General features: G+C 34.2%; 1 protein-coding gene across 1 annotated transcript in view; it reads right to left on the reverse strand.

Annotated features, from left to right (window-relative positions):
- Positions 1-23,637, reverse strand: part of PDE3A (phosphodiesterase 3A) — a 310,755-nt gene that overhangs the window by 110,909 nt on the left and 176,209 nt on the right. The window contains exon 2 of the mRNA XM_082421065.1: positions 11,923-11,973. Coding sequence (XP_082277191.1) covers positions 11,923-11,973 — 51 coding nt within the window. The remainder of the gene's footprint in view (positions 1-11,922; positions 11,974-23,637) is intronic.

Below are 23,637 nucleotides of genomic sequence, written 5' to 3' on the forward strand. Positions count from 1 at the left end.
TCCCCCAGCATGAAATAAAATTATTTCCCTCTGTCAGGTACTTCAATTCAAAGATAAAATGGACAGTTCTCAAGCTCGCATATCTTTCTTCTGTTATTCCAGCCAAGTGGAAGGCAAAACATTAGAGCTGCAAGTCAGTTTCCAAAAAGTCTGTATTTACTTTATAGGAACTCACAAGCAAAAATACTTGCATTAATTAATGAGTTTTCTAAATGTTTACACCAAGATATGTAAAAAAAAATTACAGACCATAATAACAGCGGAAAATGCAAAAATGGTCAGAAACTATCCGTAGCTTAAAGTGTCAGGTATTATTATACTTACTTCCTTCAAAGTATGATTTCATAATTCAGTAAATTTGATTGTTGCTTAAGCTGTTTACAGCTCCTGCAGATAAATAGCTGTCATCTACAGCTGCTTACTTCATTTCTTTGTTTTGTTTCATATAATGTACCAGAAGGTTCTGATTTGGCAAAAACAAGCATAAAGCAGTGCACATGTTGGATGAATGATGTCCACGGTTCCCAAGATAAGAGGGTCATTCAATAAGTATTAAACAACATGTCTACTAATCTATAAACATGGGAGGAAAAAGCATAAATGCCAGTGGCAATTTTCCCTTTTATTTCTGTGGACTTGTTTGATTCCTGTTCACTGATGTCCTTTTAGAGAGACCAAGGCTTTAATAAAGAGTGACTTACTCAAGGTCATCCATCTGTTCACCAGAAACATATGCTCTGCACAACCACTGCCTGGACAGAGCCACACCCTCTCAGGCTGCTCCCCTGACACTTGAATGCTTAAGTGTGGAAAGAGTGCATTTTCTTCCTCCTAGTTTTCTAGGACATGATTCTACTGTGAGTAATACTTCACAATGAAATAACTATGATTTTTTAAATTGCTATTTGTTAGACTTAAAGAAGGAACCTGGGGAGGCTAGGGTTAGCAGATGTAAGCTTTTGTATACAGAATGGATAAACAAGAAGGTCCTACTGTCTAGCACAGAGAACTATATTCAATATCCTATGATAAACCATAATGGAAAAGAATATTTAAAAAAGAATGTATATATATATATATATATATGTAACTGAATCACTTTGCTGTACAGCAGTAATTAACACCCCATTGTAAATCAACTATACTTTAATTTTAAAAAAGGAACCTGAAAGCTTGAAAGCATATATACTTGAAGAAGCATCTTCCCATTTTCCTGTATGTCACGTTGAAACGAATCAGTAAATACCTATTTATTCTCTTCGATATGCATGGCGAAGAGATTATGCCATAATCTCAATACTAGTTCTCAACCAGAAGCAATTTTGCCTCCCAAGGAACACTTGACAAGGTCTGGAAGCATTTTTCCTTATCACAACTAGAGGGCGGGGAGTCTGCCACTGGCATCTACTGGGAAGAGACCAGAGATGCTGAAGAAGTAATAAACTACTGGGTTGACTAGTTAAAGAGAAACACCATTTTCCTTTCTCTGAACAAAAACAAAGAAAAATGTCTCTGCGTCCTTTTGACACCATGGATGTTGTGGACATTTCCAAAATTATCCCTACCAGGACAAACTTTCTAAGACTGTGCCTTGTAAAGTTTCTCAATGCAAATTAAAGACATAACACTAAACTCTAACTAGACCAAAGCAATTTCACAGACTGAAGGGGACGGTAGCTAAAGGGTAAAATTTAAAACATCTAGAGGAGGGTTTAATGGACAAGATGGGTGTGAAATACTCATCTTTGTTTTATTTCATATAATGTACCAGCAATTTCTGATTTAACAGAAACAAGCATAACGCAGTGCACATGTCATGTGAACGATGTCCAGTCTTCAAGATAAGAGGGTCATTCAATAAGTACTAAACAAGCAGGTCCTTTCCTGCCACTAACGTACGTGAGGACAAGGCCAGTCCTAACATGTGTAGGGCCCAGGCAAATATTTGGTGTGGGGCCCTGTCCACATGAACAAAATTCAAACAAATTTCACAACACAACAATAAAAACAAAAGACAAAAAACTTTCCTTGGAGGGTTGACAAAAAATGAAATTATTATTGGAACAATTTCTAAACCAGTGGCAACAGATAGTAGATTAATATATGGAAAAGTGAAAAAGGAGAAGGAAATGCAAATTAAAAAACACTCTTTTTGCAGAAAATGTAACATGGGCAGCCAGCTTCATCTAGGGCATGAATTATCCTCGGTAACACATTAGGCATTTGGGTGACGTAATAATGAACTCCCAACCTGCTCACATTAATCCCTTGGAATAAATTATGGGGAAATTTGGATGACAGTCTTCCTAAAATATATTACATGGAGTTAACTTTAATAAATTTACATAGCATTATTCCAGGTATGCCTGGAAGGCATTTAAATTACTCTCACACTCTCTTTTATCAAAAACAAATGATTTAACCTAGAAAGAACTGATCTGTTACCAAATTAGAGCACTAGGAGGCAAATGTTTAGGTTCATGAACTTTAGTAGCTATTATGAACAGATCCATTCTCTTGAATACTCAAGTAGACAAGATACTGACTGATAATAACTTCCAATCGAAATTCATCCTTGAGACTGACTATAATCCCGCAAGAGCTAACTGATGTAGATAGGTGCTGCTTATTCTAGAAGTTTTATAGTTTGGAGCTTCTAGCATGTGGTAGATAATTAAAGCCATGCTACTAAAGAGGACACAGATCATTTTTAATTTTTAAAATTATTTTTTAAAAATTATATTCGGGACTTGCCTGTTGGCACAGTGGTTAAGAATCCGCCTCCCAGTGCAGGGACACGGGTTTGAGCACTGGTCTGGGAAGATCTCACATGCCACAGAGCAACTAAGCCCATGTGCCACAACGACTGAGCCTGCACTCTAGAGCCCGAGAGCCACAACTACTGAGCCCACGTGCCACAACTACTGAAGCCTGTGCGCCTAGAGCCCATGCTCTGCAACAAGAGAAGGCACCGCAATGAGAAGCCCGTGCACCACAACCAAGAGTAGCCCCTGCTCACTGCAACTAGAGAAAGCCCATGCACAGCAACGAAGACCCAACGCAGCCCAAAATAAAATAAATAAATAAATAAAATTTTTAAAAATAGATTTAAAAATTGTATTCAATTTATTTAAACTAAAAAAAATTAAAACAGTTCACCCATTTCTCACACTCCCCACCCCTTGCAGCCATCAGTCTGTTCTCTGTATCTATGAGCTTTTTATTTATTTTTTTTAGATTCTACATATAAGAGAGATCATATGGTATTTGTCTTTCTGTGCCTGCCTTATTTCACTTAGTGTAATGCCTTCAAGGTCCATCTAAGTTGTCACAAATGGCGAGATTTCATTCTTTTTTATGGCTGAATAATATTCCATTGTGTATATATACCACATCTTCTTTATCCATTCATCCACTGATGGACACTTAGGTTGTTTCCATATCTTGGCTATTGAAAACAATGCTGCAATGAACATGGGGGTGCATGTATCTTTTTCAGTTAGTGTTTTCATTTTCTTTGAATAAATACCCAGAAGTGGAAATTGCTGGATCATATGGTGGTTCTATTTTTAATTTATGGAAAACCACTGGCTTCCATAGTGGTTGTACTAATTTACATTCCCACCAACAGTGCACAAGGTACGAGGAGATAACTCTGTGGTTTTGATTTGCATTTCCCTGATGATTAATGATGTTGAGCATCTTTTCATGTACCTGCTGGCCATCTGTCTGTCTTCTTTGGAAAAATGTCTATTCAAATCTTCTACCCATTTTTAAATCAAATTGTTTTTGTCTTGCTATTTAGCTGTATAAGCTCTTTATATATTTTGGATGCTAGCCCCTTATTAGATATGTGATTTGCAAATATCTTCCCCTATTCAGTAGGTTGACTTTTGTTTTTGGTTTCCTTTGCTGTGGAGAAGCTTTTTCGTTTGATATAGTTCTGCTTGTTTATTTTTGCTTTTGTTGCTTTTGCTTTTGGTGACAGATTAAAAAAAATCATTACCACAACCTATGTCGAGAAGGTTACCACTTACCTTTTCCTCTAGAGTTTTATGGTTTCAGGTCTTACGTTCAAGTCTTTAATCCACTTTGCGTTAATGTTTGTATATTGTATAAGATAGTGGTCCAGTATTATGTGTTTGCATGCTGTGGTCCAATTTTTCCCAACATCATTTATTGAGGAGACTGTCCTGTTCTCTTTGTATATTCCTGGCTCCTTTGTCATAACTATATGTGTGGGTTTATTTCTGGGCTTTCTACTGTGTTCCATTGATCTATATGTCTGTTTTTATGATAATACCATAGTGTTTTGATTACTTTATCTTTGTAATATAGTTTGAAATCAGGGAGTGTGATGTCTCAAGCTTTATTCTTCTTTCTCAAGATTGCTTGGCTATTTGGAATCTTTCATAGTTCCATACAAATTTTAGGAATGTTTGTTCTATCCTCTGAAAAATACCATTGGAATTTTGATAGGGATTGCATTGAATCTGTAGATTGCTTTTGGGTATTATGGACATTTTAACAATATTAATTCTTCCAATCCATGGGCACAGAATATCTTTCTATTTCTTTGTGTTCTCTTCAATTTCTTTCATTAATGTCTTGTTATTTTTAATATTCAGTTCTTTCACCTCCTTGGTTAAATGTATTCTTAGGTATTTTATTCTTTTTGAAGCAATTGTAAATGGGATTGTTTTCTTTATTTCTTTTTCTGACACTTCATTATTAGTGTAAAGAAACACAACAGCTTTTTGTGTACTGATTTTATATTCTGCAAATTTAATGGATTTGTTTATTAGTTCTAACAGTTTTTTGATGGGGTCTTTAGGGTTTTCTATAACTGATGTCATCTGCAAATAGTGATAGTTTTACTTTTTACTTTCGAATTTGGATGCCTTCTGTTTCTTTTTTTTTTTTTTTTTGCCGAACTGTTCTGGCTAGAACTTTCAGTACTATGTTGAATAAAAGTGGAGAGAGTGGGCATCCTTGTCATGTTCCTGTTCTTAGAGGAAAAGCTGACACAGTACAATGTCCACTGTGAGCTTGTCATATACGGCCTTTAGTATGTTAAGACACGTTCCCTCTATACCTATATTGTTGAGAGTTTTCATCATAAATGGATGTTGAATTCTGTCAAGGTCTTTTCTGTATTTATTGAGATGACCATAAGATTCTTATCCTTTATTTTGTTAATGTGGTGTGTCACACTGAATGATTTGCAGATTTGAACCATCCTTGCTTTTCTGGAATAAATCCCACTCGATCATGGTGTACGATCATTTTAATGTATTGTTGAATTCAGTTTACTAATATTCTGTTGAGGATTGTTGCACCTATGTTCATCAGGGATATTGACTCTTAACTTCCTTTTCTTGTAGTGTCCTTGTCTGGTTTTGGTATCAAGGTAATGGTGGCCTTATAAAATGAGTTCAGAAGTGTTCCCACCTTTTACATTTTTTGGAAGAGTCTGAGAAGGATTGGTGGTAATTAGTGCTAATATTTAGTAGAATTCACCAGTGAAACCTTCTGGTCCTGGTCTTTTCTTTATTGGTCCTGGTCTTTTCTTTGTTGGAAGGTTTTTAATTACATATTCAATCCCCTTACTTATTATTGATCTGTTCAGATTTTCTGTTTCTTCATGATTCAGTCTTGGTAGATTGTATGTTTCTAGGAATTTATCCATTTCTTCTAAGTTGCCCAATTTGTTGGCATATAACTATTGATAGTAGTCTCCTATGATCCTTTGTGTTTCTGTGGTATTGGTCATAACATCTCCTCTTTCATTTCTGATTTTTATCAATTTGAGTCCTCTCTCTTTTTTTCTTGGTGAGCCTAGCTAAAGGTTTGTCAATTTTATCTTTTCAAAGAACCAGATCTTAGTTTCACTGATCTTTTCTATTGCTTTTTTAGTCTCTATTTCATTTATTTCTGTCTATTCTTTATCATCTTTTCCTTCTACTAACTTGGGTCTTCGTTTTTTCTTCTTTTTCTAGTTCTTTGACATGTAAAGTTAGATTGAGACTTTTCCTGTTTCTTGAGGTAGGCATTTATCTCTATTAACTTCCCTCTTAGAACCGCTTTTGCTACATCCCATAAATTTTAACGTGTTATATTTTCATTTTCATTTCCATTTCATTTTAAGCATACCAATAGCCCAGTGCCATCTATTACCTTTTTTCCCACCAGAATATTCAGTTAATTTCTTGTATTGTAATACAATATTCTAATGACTTAGAAACATACAAACCAGAATTTCATTGTCTAAAAAAATACCTAAATTATTTGAAGACTAGATAGATCACATGTAAGCTGTTTCTTCAATAAGTGGTCTTAAGTGTAATTGATAAAACTTGGCTGGTAGTATATATACATTAATATATAGGTTAATATACACACACACACTAAATGACTACAGAATCTGCTAGTCTCTAGTGATAAATAGTTCAGTATATCAATAATATACTAAATACTAAAGAACTGGCTAGTCTCTAACTATTGATAAATATGGGCCTGCTGGTTCCTAGCACATTAAAGTGTTAGGAAGTTCACAAATTCACAAATTAATCTTTTCCCACAGACCCTTAGCTAAGTGATAAGTAAATTATTGGCTCCTTCAATGCCCTTCAACTACTTTTAAGCTTTCAAAGGAGAGCAATTTTCTATTGTTTCTCTTAACTTCCCACTGAAAAACTTTTCTTCAAGAATTCAGAGGAAAGAAAAAGTAAAAAACATAATTGCCTTCTGAGAATTTTCTCCCCTGACTTCGTTTGGTATTACTGGAAATGCTGCCAGAGAAAAGAGTTCTGCCTGCTGCTGGAAGTTTATTTATCATTTAGCATCTTCCCTAGTTTGGATGATCTACTATTTGAGACCACATACTTTAAAAAAAAAAAAACAAGGAAGAAAATATCAGCCTGAAAGCTGTGAGCTGACAAATTATGTCACAGAATTATTGAGTAAAGAGTAAATAAATCAATTTTAATTAAATTCTTACTGAGCTTGAAGAGTTACATGCAATTAAGTGTTGGAATTTACTTGAAGTAAGATACGTATTTTTCTATATAAATATTTGATATGAAAGGTACACCTTATCATCTGTGATAATGCATATATAATTTTGGAAGATGACATCAAATTTGAGAAAATCTTTTATTTAGCAAGCATGTAGGAGGAAAGCCAGGAGAAGTTTAACTCTATCCTGGTAATGATGAATGCCCTCAATATGAGCTGATCATTTTTATCCTCTGAGTTAAGGCTGCCTTTAGGTAAAACTATATACTTCCTTCCTGAAGGCCAAAGTCATTTAGTTCATTTTTGACTCCTCGAAGGATAAAAACAGTTCCTGACATATATTGGTGTTTTTTGCATTAAAGTAAAATACGTTAAAATTTGTCTTGCAGGATACCCACTCACATCTGTCAAAGCCCACTGCTTTCTACCAGGTATGTTCACACATCAAGTCAGTCCCGTTTTTGGAAATCTAAAACAAATGTACTCCATATATTTTCTACCATTCAAGGTTTTCCACTATAATATCCCCAAGTTTATGTACCCTTTCTCTAGCAAGAAAACGGAAGTCATTAGGCTCAAAGTAGTTCTTTCACTTTTGTGCTATCTGTCCCTATTTCTTCTCTCCTTTTCTGGTATAGATGTGCCTACTTTCTTTCCAAAACTTCTTCATTTGTGCTTTCTGGTGGATCTATCCAGTAGTTCATTTGAAAACATGGTCAGTTTTTCTGAACTAGGGTGAATGGCGGAGTCTAGGGTGGGAACTGGTGGAGTGTGAGAAAAACACATAAACAGGTGTCAAAGGGACCAGCCCAAAGGACCACACTGGGAGAAATTGCATTCCTTTCCCTGGACTACACTATTTTCTCAGTCCTTAAATAGTCACTATTGAGAATTTTCAGTGTTTTCTTCTCTCTACTGATTCTCTTTCTTTGCCATTAATAGTTATTAAGACATACATCCCACCTTAGCATAAAAATAAATTTTCCTCACTTCTGTTGCCACCTCTTTCTCTTGTTTTATTAAAGTATAGTTGATTTACAATGTTGTGTTAATTTCTGCTGTACAGCAAAGTGATTCAGTTTTATATATATATATGTATACACACACATTCTTTTTTATATTCTTTTCTATTATGGTTTATCATAGGATACTGAATATAGTTCCCTGAGCTATACAGTAGGAACTTGTTGTTTGTCACCTCTTTCTTAATTCTACTTTTCTTTTAAAACAAAACTCCTCCAAGAGACCTTTCCACTATCTCACACTAATTCTCTTCTTAATTTCTGTATTCTGCTTTCCACCTCTTCTTGACCAAAAGTGCATTCTCAGAGTTCACTAATGCCCCGCTCATCACTACATCCAAAAGCATTTCCTCCTTTTTTTTGTTTTCTTGAAACTTTGGTTGTGGTCTCAGCCTTCTTCTGAGTGTAACTTGACAGTATACTCACTACTTTGGGTTCTGCATTACTTCTTCCTCTGGTCTCTAGTGAGCCCATGTACATGCTTTAACTCCCTCCCCAGGCTCCTCCCAGCCCTTACACTGAGTCTCCCTCAAGAATGAGCCTTTCTTCTGTTTTTCTCTTTTAATATCCTTCTTCTGGAATCCACTGCCTAATGTAGTTTGATTATCACACGAATGATTGGCATTCCCTAACTGACATCTTCTGCTTTCATCTGGCTACAGAGCACAGAACGGCACCTCAAGTATTTGTCTGAAATTCCCTTTTGGAATTGTCATCTTCACTTCTCTCTTAACACTTCTAACACTAAACTCATCATCTTCCCTGTGAACTGGCCTGTGTTACTGGGACTCATTCTTCTTTTTTTTTTTTTTTTTCCAAAAAAATTGATGTATATTTGACTTAAAATATCTTAATTTCAGGTGTAAAACATAGTGATTTGATATTTTTATAGATTATGCACTATACGAAGTTATTATAATATCATTGACTATATTCCCTTTGCTGTGCATTACATCCCCATGACTTATTTTTTTAATAACTGGTAGCTGGGACCTCTTAGTCCCTATCACCTGTTTCTCCCATCTCTCTTCCACCCTCCCCTCTGGAGACCACTAATTTGTTTTCTGTATCTTTGAATTTGTTTCTGTTTTGTTATACATGTTCATTTGTTTTGTCTTTTAAATTCAACATATAAGTGAAAACATGCAGCATTTGTCTTTCTCTGACTTTGTTTCATTAGCATAATATTGAAGTACTGGATTACAAATTCTTAACCCTCCTTACTTCCTCCTCATACCTGATCAATAAAGAATGATATTCCCTGGATCATTCTTTCACAGTAGTTCCTGCAACAGTCCCTAGGCAGGAAGTGTTTATAAAGCAGTTATAAAGAAAATTCACAGAAATCCAAACAATCCCACACTTTACCAGTTCAGACTTTTCCTCAAGCTTTTTCCTTTCCCTCTTTGCACTTCTGAAACCTTACTACCCAACCTTGAAGGCTCACCTCAGACACCACCAAATTTCCCAGTTCCACTAGGCATAAATAAATACTCTGTCCCACCTAAACTCTTATCACACTTTGTTTATATACTTAATTTTACATCTATCACTCTGCCTTATATGCAAATTACCTACTCAAGTATTGCTCTATTTCCAACCATACCTTGTAAGCTCTTGCAATGCAGTAAACTTGTCACTCAGTTTTTCTTCAGTGAGACCTACCACAGTGCTATCCACATAGTAAGTGCTTAAAAACCTGTCTTCAATTAAACTAAAGTGAGATGGGATTTGAGTAAGGCCTTGTGGTAGTCGTAAAATATTTAGAGATCTGTGTTCAAATGCAGTTTGTCTGAAATTCCTTTCAAATGGTCGAAAGGCTTTAGACATATTGTCCAAGGAAATGGTAGCAAGATAAGAAGGGATCAATCATCTAAAACATAAATATACTGTCTTCCCCACCCCATACCCGCCCCCCCGCAGTGGGGAATCAGAATTAGATAAGAGGTTACTACTTTTGTGCTTAATTGACTTATCTGGAATTTCCAAAGAATAAAGTATTCTGTTGTAATTGTTATCGTTTTTATTTTTTGGTGTGTGTTTTTGCTTTTGACATTGACAATTTTTTTTTTATCTGAGTTGAGGGTCAAGGGTGAGACAAAGGTATACCCCATTTCGAATGCTCATTTAGCTAGTTGAGAGGTTCAGGAAAGACCTTGATGCTGATAACGGTAGTTCATGCAAGAACTTTCTAGTGCCTTTGCTTTTCAGAAATATCTCAAGCTTCTAAATATAATCAAACTTTATTTATGAAAATATTTTTCATGTGTATGTGGAATTCTGAAGTTTTCTAGCTATGTGCAATAGCTGGAATTCTAAAAGTTTTCATTCTGGGATTTTTTACGTTTAAAGTTAACATAAACAACGCTGTGCCTTTATGACATTATATTTCAATTAATAATGACAGAGTGACCAATCCAAACTTGAAGATAAATTATATACAAATAGGTTATATGGCGAGTATATTATATATTTTTTCAACAAATTTTAAAAACTAACACTACATTACTTTGAAAGGACATGTCCTCATCAAGTTGCTTGGTGTGTTCTAAGTCAAAATGTCTTTGGTGGCAATAATCAGAAATCACAGAGTTTCTTACTGGTGCTCATCTTTACTTTTGATTGGTCTAGAATTACAAAGCATCCACCATGCATTAATTTCATCATTTCATTGCCAATCTTGCCGAAAATTCTGATTTAAAATAGTAAATGTGTACAGAGGGAGAGTTGCCAGAGAAAATGGAGACAAGGAAGTGACAGTGAGGGGGAATGAGGCATAAATCCTCTTGGATAATCCTAATTTAATTGGACTGGTTTACATTATCTACTAATCAAATTGATAATGGACAAAAATAAAACCACAGCTATTAAACTCTCCACTAAAAACAACTGACTGACTTGGTTGTATTTTCCTAGTGACCGAAATGAAACTGTTGTCCGTGCAATCTTAATGACAGCACAGGTCATGTCAGCTTGGTAAAACACTTGGGAGATGCTCATATTTCACAATGATCTTTCGTATACAGTATCGCACAGTAAACTCTCTCTTAACCATATTTTTTAGTGGCAAATAAAACATGTGAGCAGCAAAGATTAAAATGTTCCACCCACTTAATTTTTTATTTAGCATGTTTACAGTCAGGTAAGCACAGGCTGCTAAGAGAGAAATGACTTTTACATTTCTCCACAAAATACCCTAGGAGGAGAGACAATTTTCTTAGTGTAAAACTCAGCCTTTATTCTGTCAGGCGAAGTAATTATGAAAGCAAAACAAATCCACATTGTCTAATTAGGTCATTAAAAAGCATAAATGCGTCATGGAGGCTTTTCTCCTTGCCTAAGACATAAAGTAAGACAATGAGAACAGTCTGGTAATATAGAAAGTTTTATAATTTGTTTCTTTTCCAAAATAATAGGTCCTTTCATCTTTCTATTTCCCTAAGATGAAGACAGTTCATTTAGAGACAAATCTCTGTAATTAGTTCAGGGTTTACTCTCATTATATTTCAAAATATTTAACCAAAACCAGGAAGGTAGAGAGAAGAAGAAAACACATAGAAAAATTTTCAAAGGAAGGAAATAAAATCAAGAGAGTAGGTTGCTGATCAAACTGTATTCTGCAGACACAAGATGAATATAAAATCTACATTCATATAAACACAGCCAGTCTGGGATACCAGAAAGCTCTTCAGAGGAATATACTGGCATCTGCCTTTGGGATTTGAAACCTGACTTTAATTACAGCTAACTTAAATAAAAACAAATGGCATGATTCTTTTGTCTCTTCCTCTCTCTCATTATTATTATTTCATGAGTTTTAGAAAACTCATGGCTCAAAGTGTTAAGAAACAAAATGCAAAAAAGGAAAGGAAAAGAAACCTACCTGCGATCCTCTTGGCCCTCGTTTGTGGTCCCATTCTGAATGCCCCATGAGCTGTAAGATAATATAATAATGACAGTAAATTAAATGATACTTATTTTACATGGCAACTATTTCTACTCTTTCTTTTAAAGAATAATGAGGCTTTTGAAATCTATGTTTTAATAGTAGGGTATTATATTGACCTCATGAGTAAATTAACATATCTGAAGTAATACACTTCTGGTTTGATAGCTAATAGTTCAACTACTAGTTGTTGTGAAGATATTTTAATATCACTGTGTGACAAAATGAGTCTGCTAATGTACAGCTTTATGGTTGTCAGGAACATTCTAGATCAATGTTAAACCACATTAAGCTTTATTTTCTTACCATTAAGCTTCTAGTTTATTAAGAAAATATGCTACAGAAATCTACTAGTGTAGCTTAGTCTACTGTCAAGAATGACAAGAACCAGAAGTCCAAAATATTTCAATCATTTTAAATTCTGTTTTGATAATATCACAAAAATATGAGAGTTCGAAGGAGCAAAATTATTTACTGTGAAATATGCCCCCAAAGTCACGAAATGTAAATTTTCATAAAAACAGAGACTACAAAACATTATCAAGTTATTCCCATAGTTGTAATAGTCCTGAGCTACTTTGCTTCAAAGCACAATATTTATTTATTGAAAATAACACTTAACTTGAAGAGCATTAAGAAAATGCAAGATACCAACTGAGAGGGTAAAATTCCATTTCTCTGTCCAGTACACTCACTAGTCATGTGTACCAATGGAAGAACTCCTTACCACTAAGAAGCTAGCATGCTAACAAGACATCTATAGAACATACTTCTATACATTAACTTTTCTGTACAACAGCAGTGACTCTTCAGTAGCTATAGCAAAAAACAAAGAAACTAATCACAATAGCAACAAAAAATAATATACTTTTGAACATTATTAAGAAATGTTTGATAACCATACACAGAAAATGGTAAAACTTTACTGATAAACATACAATGCTCCTGGTTAAGAAGAGTGAATTCAATAAAATTATTGTGTTCATTTTTACCCAAATAAATGTACGGGTTTAACTCAATTTCAATCAAAAGCTGTTTGTATTTTTTTTAAGAAAAAAATTGAAAAACACAAGCACCTAAATTTTATCTGAGAGAATGAACTTCTAAGAACCAAAATATTAGAAGAGATGAAAATGCCCTAGTGGTTATTGAAGTGTATTATAAAATTTAACTCAAATTATAGGATAATGATTTAAGACTCTAAATACAAATAAATGAAATGTGGTGGACAGTTCTGAAATAAATTCAAGTACATGTAGTAACAAAAGGTAAAAAAGAAAATATAAAATTCAATGGGTATTTGATGAATTATTCAACAAATGAAAAAAGAAAGAAAAAATTGGAACTGAACCTTACAATATACATAACTTCTATATAGATAAAAAGTTAAATTTTTAAAAGATCAAACTATAAGTATAAAATAGAACAAAATCAAGACAAATACTTAAACTACTTTGGAATATATAAAGATTTTCCAAATTAAAAAAAAAACACAGATGAATTTATCAGGCTGCACGAAATCTTCAAATGTCTGCACAAATGTCAAATTGGCAAAATATCTGCAGTAAATGGTAGGTAAAGAATAATATCTTCAGTACACTAAGAACTCTACAAACTTGAAATAAACACAACTCTAATAGATAACTGGAAGAAAGGATAAGGACATTTACACAATAAATATCAAGTCAAGAGGTTTACGGGAAACAACCGACTTTGTTGGAAGTGAAAGAAAGTATAAACAATAACAAAAAACTACTGTTGCCTATTTTTTAGCAAATTGATAATGTAGAATATTAGGTTAGGATTTAGGGAGATAAGTATACACATATATTGCTAGCATATAGCAAATATATATATTGAGATATATATGCATATATATATAACACTTATAAATATAGACATGTACCATGTATGTCAACTTTAATACATATTACATACTACTAAAAATTCATACACTTTGACCAGTAAATAAAATCATAAGAATCTAGTAGTTATAATGTGCTAATCACTGTGTTATCCAACAAAAGGGTAACTATTCAATAAATTATAGTATAGAAAAGAATATAATATAGCAATTAGAAATTGTGTCCACCTAGAGAGGTGGGATAGGGAGGGTGGGAGGGAGATGAAAGAGGGAGGGGATATGGGGATATATGTATACGTATAGCTGATTCACTGGGTTATACAGCAGAAACTAACACACCATTGTAAAGCAATTATACTCCAATAAAGATGTTAAAAAAAAAATTGACCTTCAGAGCCTTTTAAAAAATTACATGAGAAATGCTCATGGTATAATAAGTGAAAAATACAACTATGTCATTTTAAATTACTCATTTTTAATCAGACAGTCGATTATTACAAGCCTTAGAAGTATTACAATGATTTAATTATAGTTTGGCTAGCACGCAATTTTGGGTAAATTAGCCCAGATAATCATCACATAAAATTGAATGCTTAGTGGATATTTCTTTAATGCTTTAATTTCTTAAATTTGTAGATTTATTGGCAATACATCTGCTAGTAAATATTCATTAATACTAATTTAAAGTTAATTATAATAAGATAAAATACTAATCAACCAATGAAATAGTCTGATTCAGAAACATATAAATTAAGGATATTTAAGTAATTATTCACTAGAACTATCAAAACAATTCTTGACAATTTCAACCATTGTCCTATTGAGACTTTGGGAATATCTTTCATTAATAACAGGGAGGTGAGATGCTTGCGTTGGCAACTCTAAAGAGATGATAAACTTGAGTACTAGACTGATAAATAAAAATGATTTTTAAGCAGAAGGCTTACCTTCTCCTCTCTCTCACTATTTTATCTAAATCTTCTCAAGAAAATAGGTTATAAACGGCTGTTATGACTATTACCCTCTTGCTAGTGAATTTAAACGAACAGGGTAACTTGGTAAATTCTACCACGCATGAGTATCACAATTAAAAGAGGTAAATACATCAGAAACACGAATTGTCATCCACCTATATGAATTTAAGGGGGAATATCTGATGATGACAGATACTAAGTCAAGAACATAACATTTCTCCAAGATCAGAACTAAGATAAGAAAAACACGGGATTCACTGCCCTCTGCCATTAACTATCTTAAAGACAATTTTTAGTCAAAGAACAAAAACATTCAAAATGCAGACTCATTTGGGTCATCACTTACTACAGAAGAGAAGATAATTTCATAATTTACAAACCAGAACTTATAAACCTCCAAAAGTTTCACTCTCCAACCTTTTACTTTAAACTTTAAAATAGTAAATTTGCCAAATGTGTTATGTATAAGAGAGAGTTGTTTCCTTGCAGTATACAATAGACTAATGAGAGAGATTTAGGCTAAGGGAATTCTATTCCACTGTATCATTATATATTTATATTATCTATTTAATACGATTATTATAATATATTTGAAAGTCTGAGTTGACAAAGCATGTGGTAATATTTCAAAATGTATTTTAAAATGATACTGCTGCTACTTTTTTCTAGGTAATAAAAAGTTACATAAATCTACATGCTCTGTGAAATATCCAAAAAATAAAAAAAACTCTGACATGATGAATAAGATACTGGAATGTTCTCTATTCAATAAGAAGAAAGGCAAAGGAAATCAACAAAGATTGTATTCCCTTTGGACTTGAGGAAATCACACAAGGGCTTTATCATTAAAAAAGTATCTATTGATACTTTTCATTTAAAAAATCTGAGCCAAAATTTAACATTACTTCAGTGTTGACTGTACGGGGTTTGTTACAGTATTTTCTCGCATTTGTTTTTTAAATGCAGAGAAAGGTGGGGAGGGCTGGATAGGGTGTCAGGACTCTACTTGTTCCCGTGATTATTGCATACCTGGCACAGAAAGGGGAGTGAGTATCAGCTTCATATTAGTACATGACAGCATCTGAATTTTTACCCTATTTACACAGAATTTATTATACTGTCATAAGAGCATTGTCCTCAGATCATGGATGCAGGACTAAAATAAGCATCATGTTTTCAGTAGCCTTTTAAAAAAACTATCCATAGTATGATAAACTGCCTGACTTATTTAATATTACAGATTATTTAAATTAAAATGAAGCATTTGGCTGCTGGTAAGTATTCCTATTAAAGCAGAACCACAGAGCTAAATGTTTTAGAAGTACAGAGATACCTCCCTAGCCCTACTCTCTTAACTAATGATTAGGACAAATGAAAAAAATTGGTCAGTTATAATAAATAGTAAAGAGGAGAGCTTGCATAATAAGTCAATGAATTACAGAATTAAGTGCAAACTGATATTGATGTTATATCAGTGAGGAAGTTGAAACATCCTTTGAGTCCATAGGTAGGATTAGTGTTAAGTTGCAGATGTCCAATGATGAACAGAAGTAGAATTTGTGGAATCATTTTTTTCTTTTTGCAACTGAAGTCATTTCAATGGACTACACTTTCAAGATAAGTGAACAGCAGCATGATACCCAGGCCATTCTGGGAAAAGAGACAAAAAGTTTATTAACATGACATGATACTCTTTTTGGAGGAGGAATGCTTCTGATTTTATGATCAATTGAAATGTAAAACAGAGAAAGAGAGAGAAATTGAAACTAAAAAATGAATAATAAATAGGAAATTCAAATATGTTCTGGTTGATAAAGAGTACATGGCTTAACTCAGGAAGAAAAAAATGTTTGTCTCTCGCCTTCTATAAAAAATACCTTCTTGGCTATTTAACTATGATTACTGCTATGGGTAATAACACTTTAATAAACATCTCACCAGAAGGTTTGAGGATATATAGGTCACCAAGGTTACGCCTACACACGGCAAAGAGAAGGAATTCTCCGTAAAACTGTCTATCTTTCCTTCTTTCTCAGCTCCCATTAATCAGGATGGGCAAAATGAAGATGCTTAAATTTATTCCTAGGAAATAAAATATACTTCCTTTCAGAGAAACACAATTTGCTATGTAAAGCATTTTGAAAATCCTAACTTCCTTGACACTAAGTCATTTTCATCCTTATGGAATAAATTCTTCTTTTATTTTTAATAATAAATGTCTACATCACAGCCTTCAGCTAACAGTATGTTACACAGTACTTAGTTCCAAGGAAAACAAAACTGCTGCCAAACACCGAATTTAAAAAGTTCACAGGAGAAACAAATGAGAAGTTAGCATGGAAACAAAATGGTTCTGTCCAAGCAAAGATATTTTTGATAATAGCATGAGAAATGCAGAGAGTTGAAAGTGTGTTTCTGTAGGTAAAATAGTTCCCTTTCTTGTTTATATTTTTCCCTGTGCTATGTTCTATTATTTTTTGTTTGTTTGTTAATATAAACATGAATACCTTTTTAGGGACTTTTTGGGCAAAAAAAAAAAAAAAAAACAAACCTCACCAGACTTATTACTGAAGGGATGCAAGCTGCAGGAAACCACAACTAGATGCAAAATTTAAAAAAAAAAAAACTTTGCATGTATTTAAAGAGGCGAGCGGTTTTAGATATGAAAACATGTAATGATGGAGAGTTAACAGTCACACTGTTATCCTCAAGTTATTCTCAAGTAAACTATTCTTCTACTTCATTTGTTGAAAACCTACAGAATGGGAGAAAACATTTGCAAACAATACAAGTGACAAGGGATTAATCTCTAAAATATACAAACAGATCATGCAGCTCAATATCAAGAAAACAACCTAATCAAAAAATGGGCAGAAGATCTAAATAGACATTTCTCCAAAGAAGACATACAGATGGCCAACAGGCACATGAAAAGCTGCTCAACGTCTCTAATCATTAGAGAAATGAAAATTAAAACTACAATGAGGTATCACCTCACACCGGTCAGAATGGCCATCATCAAAAAGTCTACAAATAATAAATGCTTGAGAGGATGTGGAGAAAAGGGCACCCTCCTACACTGTTGGTGGGAATGTAAATTGGTGCAGCCACTGTGGAGAACAGTATGGAGGTTCCTTAAAAAACTAAAATAGAGCTATCATATGACCCAGCAATCCTAGTCCTGGGATATATGACCCAGCAATCCTAGTCCTGGGCATATATCCAGATAAAACCATAATGTGAAAAGATACATGCACCCCAATGTTCATTGCAGCACTATTTACAACAGCCAAGACATGGAAGCAACCTAAATGTCCATGACAGATGAATGGGTAAAGAAGATGTGGTGTATATATACAGTGGAATACTATTCAGCCATTAAAAAGAATGAAATAATGCTCTTTCCAGCGACATGGATGAGATCATCATACTAGATGAAGTAAGTCAGACAGAGAAAGACAAATATATTACATCAATTATTTGTGGAACCTAAAAAAATGATACAAATGAACTTATTTACAAAACAGAAACAGACTCACAGACATAGAAAACAAACTTATGGTTACCAAAGGGAAAAGTGGGGGGAGGGATAAATTAGGAGTCGGGGGTTAACTGACACACACTACTATATAGAAAATAGATAAACAACAAGTACCTACTGTATAGCACAGGGAACTATACTCAATATTTTGTAATAACCTATACAGGAAAAGAATCTGAAAAAGAAAAAATATATATACTCATATATATATATGAATATATATATGAATCACTTTGCTGTACACCTGAAGCTAATAGATTTTAAATCAACTATACTTCAATAAAAAATAAATTACAAAAATTACTATATTTTTGAAAACATAAAAAAAAATATATACACTATAATTTATATATTATATATATATGAATATATACTCTGTATAGTACATACATGGAAGTATAACATAAAACCCTCTTTTTATGTAATCATTTATTCATTAAACAAATATTTATTGTGTGCCTATTATATGCAAGGAACTCTTGTAGACATAACCTATATACTAGTGAACAGACCAAGATGCATCTTTATTCTCCTGGCTCTTAAAATTCTAATGAAAGGAGATAGAACATATACAAATAAACATATACCAGGTGACGATAAAGCTATAAAGATGCCTAGAGTAGCGTAAAGGATAGAGAATGAGAGGCAAATGGTGGGTCGGGGCTGGGAACAGAGCTAATTTTATTTAAGTAGATCAGGGAAGTCCTTTCTGAAAAAGTGACATTTATCAGAGACCTGTATAAAGCGGGAGAGCCAGACACACAGGTATCTGGGGGATGGGCACGCGAGACAGAAGACACAGAGGTGCAAAGGCCCTGAGATGGGAGTACAAGTGGTACAATTGAGGAGCAGCAGAGCATCCTTCACCTAAAATTTTAAAACAGTTGGATCTTTTAAATCTATATTTGGTATTTACTCCCTTCCTCTGGTATGAAATTGTCCAAAAAAGTTAGTCATGAACTCCACTAATTAAAAATAACAAAGTACATTCTCTAGAGAAATACTCGTGGACCAGGGATTCTCCCTTCCCGAATCTCATACTCAGTTTTATTCAATACAACAAGAATTTATGAAGCATATACGATATGCCACAAAGGTACCCTTGTATTAGTCATAGTACAATTTTGTTGTCTCTTTACACATGGGTTTTGTTTTTCAAGAGTCATAAAATGCATAAGGGCAGGGGCTGCCTTTTAATTGCAGTTACTATGAGAAGGCTGGGGCTTTCAATTTCATAAGCAAATTAAAGCTCTTCTTTACCCTGGGCATGTTCCCTTTGGATTCTTCCCTTGGCATACTCTTTTCATAATCTCCTTAGTACTTATGTTTTTGTTCTCTAGGATTCTATGTCGGAAGATGGGCCTGGACTGCCCGCTCCCCTGCCCGCAGGGCCCACTAGACGGCAGTCCCCTGGCCTGGGACGATCTGTGATGGACAGTGTAGACCAGTGCAGCTCCCACCTAGTCCTTTTAGGGGAACTGCTCTTAATCCCTGATGTTTCTTTCCTTTGCCTCTTGTTATCAATGGGGGTCAAGGCTATATTGTGCTCCGCCGAAAAGGGAACTGAAAATCTGTAAATTTAATTATAAAGGAGGATAGATCTTTTTCAATACCATCTCTATTGGGCCTTTTGAGGCCCCAAACCCCAGCGAAGAACCCTGGAGGGCTGGGTGACAATGTGTGGGAGCCTCAGGGATTTTCTTAACAACTCTGGCCTATGGTCCAAGTCAAACACAGACTTCCTGGGAGATTCCATCAGCCTCCTTCGCGTAACCCAGACACCATCAGCAGCCTCAGCTCTCACCCAGAGCCTAGCTTCACTACCACCACTTCATCACATCCCTCCACATGCTAAATCCATTCCACTCTACAAGGCATTATCAAGTGATGGGGGCGTTATTGAAGAGCCAAGGGGAGACCGGACATGATTACACCACACAGAATACTGCAAAAAGCCACTCAAATATCCACCAGGTATCTCAGAGGGTGTCACAGAGCATTTTTGTTTATTTTTTTATAGCTGTTACTACCCCTGGCCCTTTACTCCTGGCGGGGGTGGGGGTGGGGCGGGAGGCACGGGGAGGGAAATGAGTCTTTTTCAGCTTAAAGGTCTCAACCTTTCATGCCTCAAGGATCCTCCCCCAGAGCTAAATCTCATTTTTTATCATTCCCCAAATAATTTAGCTTTCTCCAATTCTCCCCATCTTGAACCTTCAGACAAATTAGCAGGAGAAAAAGGATTCTTTAGAACTGACCCTCCTTAGAAAGCACTGAGAGCCTGAAAACAGTAAAGCACTACATAGGACTGAAATCAAGGGATATTTTTTCCTTTCACAGTTGGTGATAACTACCTAAATTCCATTCACTTGGCAGAGAATAAATCCCTGATCCTAACTCAGCGTTCCAACCCAGCAGCCAGTGTAAATTTCATAAACACGGGGGAATGAGAAAACTTCAAATAGAAAGAAATTCAAATATTCTGGATTTCGAAATCCCAGCCTCTCTACTGTTAAGTCCTGTATCTTTTTCTGATAATGACGATAATGATGTTCCCACACTTTGGTTTAGAATGTTTCCATAATTCTATTTCTGTCCCTGTCATCACAATAACAATCACTACCCTAAACCTATATGCGGCTATTGATGCTACAAAGCTTCCATTATTTTTACTTAATAGATCTTGACTATCTTGATTACATGGAATTTTTGTACTTTTTATTGCTAATTTGTATTTTGGGTACTATGCTACTAATAATGCAATCACAACAGTATTGTGCTTAAGCAGTGTTCCCCTATTAGATATTTTATAAAGAAATGACAATACAGTAAAACATGCTTTTGAAATTCTGCATAATATAATTAGTACTTGGATAGTCCCAATTCATATTAGCGTTATTAAAGTTTGGTGAAGTATTAAACAAAGGAACTCCATTTAACTAACATTTTCAACACATTTGAACAGAACACTTTTGTTTCGAAAGAGATTAACAGCTTTCCATGGAACACATTCTGAGGATTTTTTTTTCTTACAGTTTTCTAAATGTTTTTCTTATACATTTTTTTTTTCATTATCATAGAGGCATATAATTCTTACTTTATAAATATGGAAATGAGTAAAGAGAAATGAACTTGAAACATAGCCACTAGCCAGTGGTTAAACATGGATTAAAATTCAGTTCTGCTGACTACAAATCATATACTTTTTCTACTGTACAACCTTTAACAATAAATAATTATTGAGTTCAAACCAAGTATCAGGTCTTGGTCAACTAAGTATATTGGTAAGGAAAAAGAAAAAGACATGGGATTTGATTTGTCTTCATGGAACTCATGGTGGTAGTTAATGTGACAGATTTATTTCTCCAAAATCCATTTTCCACTCCTAGTCTCCACCTCCTTTAAAAATTGAGGAATATGAGAAAAATTTAATTTCTTGGAAAATCCTGTGTAAATACTATAAATTAATCATATTTTTCAATGTTGGCTATGGAATTACCTCAAAATGTATAGTAAATTATATGTCAGAGTTTAAGTTATGCTAAATTCTCTATTAGCATATCTCAGTAGTACCTATTATTCATTCCTGCATTCACTCACTCACTCTTTCATTCATACATCCTTTCAACAAATATTTATTGGGTACCCACAATATCTAGCCCAGTGTTCTATGTAAACATAGCAAATGTTGCTATTCCCAACCCTGAGGCACCACAGGATCTTGAAGTACCTTCTGAATCATTAATAAACTCTAGCACAGTAGTCAAGCATGTGGGTTCTAGAGGCTGGATTTGTTGGTTCAAATCCCACATCTGACATAATATTCAATCTTACTAGATACATAATCTTGGACAATTTACTTAATGTTTCTGTGCCTCAGTTTCTGTATTTCTAGCATTTAGATAATAATGGCATCTAACTCTAAATGAGTTATTACATAAAGAAGGCTTAGTATAGTATCTGGTACACAGTAAGTACACATTAAATCTTAGCTATTATTTTTATCATTTTTAATAATTACATAATTTTATTTAGGTGTTAATATATTCTAATTCTTTAAGAAAAGTATAATTCAAATGACATATATGTGATTACTTTTTATTAAGCTAGAGTGGGAAAAACCCATTCCCTGACCATGGCAACATCCAATTTACAAAATTTGATCAAATTTATAAGTAAAACAAACTTCATGCATCATTTCTCAGAGTAATATGTAACATGTAACGTGTCCATGAGGTCTACTGAGTCTACTGAATCAGATTCAGATTTATTTTCTGTGTAATAATTGGAAAATCCAAATTTTAACATCACTAGGTCCCCTTAGTGACAAGAGACATGGAGACATGAGATCTGGGGTGGCTTAATTTTCATGAGGCACATAGAATAGCAAAAGGCTGAGCGTCGCAAATAAACATTTGAAAAGATCAGCTGAGGAAAAAGCTACTCGAGAGTCTGTTCAATACGGACAAGGCTTGTACCTTCAGGTGGATCTATTAATTGGAAACACAACGGAATTTCCAATGCAAGTGACAGGCCTGAAAAAACAAGCAAACAAAACTAAACAAGTACACCCCTCAAATCCACGCAAATGTTTCTAAAATAACCACAATAAAACGTTTTTAAGTTCTGAGCAGCAAAACAAATGCAGTTTTCTTAGGAAATATTAAACAAGGCATTGTGGCTATACTTTATTAACTCTATCAAACTTACTTCAGGTGAAACCCAAATCTCTGAGCAGCATTGAACACAGCTATAAATCTGCATTTTACAGTTTGTTAAACTACCGCTTGTATTATTTCTGCTAATTTGGGTAATTGAGCAGAAAGCACACATACAAAAAAGAGTTTCATTCATTATTTCTAGCTCTTCACCTGTGGTCTTTAGAATGGCTCTTCCTAATATTTCTCAGTTTCCCTATATACTCAGATCCCATTTATACAATGCCTTATTCAAGGCTCTTTTCCCCGGGAAGTTATTAAGACTCAGTCAAACCTCATGACATGAGGGCAACTTCATGAGACTAACCTATAAAACTGATCTTTCTTTAGAAGAAAAATTTGGAAATCCTAGGGAAAAAGAATGAAATTTAGATATAGCCTCAGTTGTGGCAAAAACATTAACAAGATTCATGAGGTCTTACATTTGGATAGCTTGAAGGTTTTTTTTCTTTTTCTTAATCAAACATTCTCATATATTGCATGTGGTATAAACAACATACAATTTCTTAAATTGTAGCATTAAAATTAATAATGTGTGCTGGAAAATGGGAAAAGTAC

The sequence above is a fragment of the Balaenoptera physalus genome (assembly GCF_965194825.1).
Source record: "Balaenoptera physalus genome assembly, chromosome: 13".
NCBI classification, from domain to species: domain Eukaryota; kingdom Metazoa; phylum Chordata; class Mammalia; order Artiodactyla; family Balaenopteridae; genus Balaenoptera; species Balaenoptera physalus.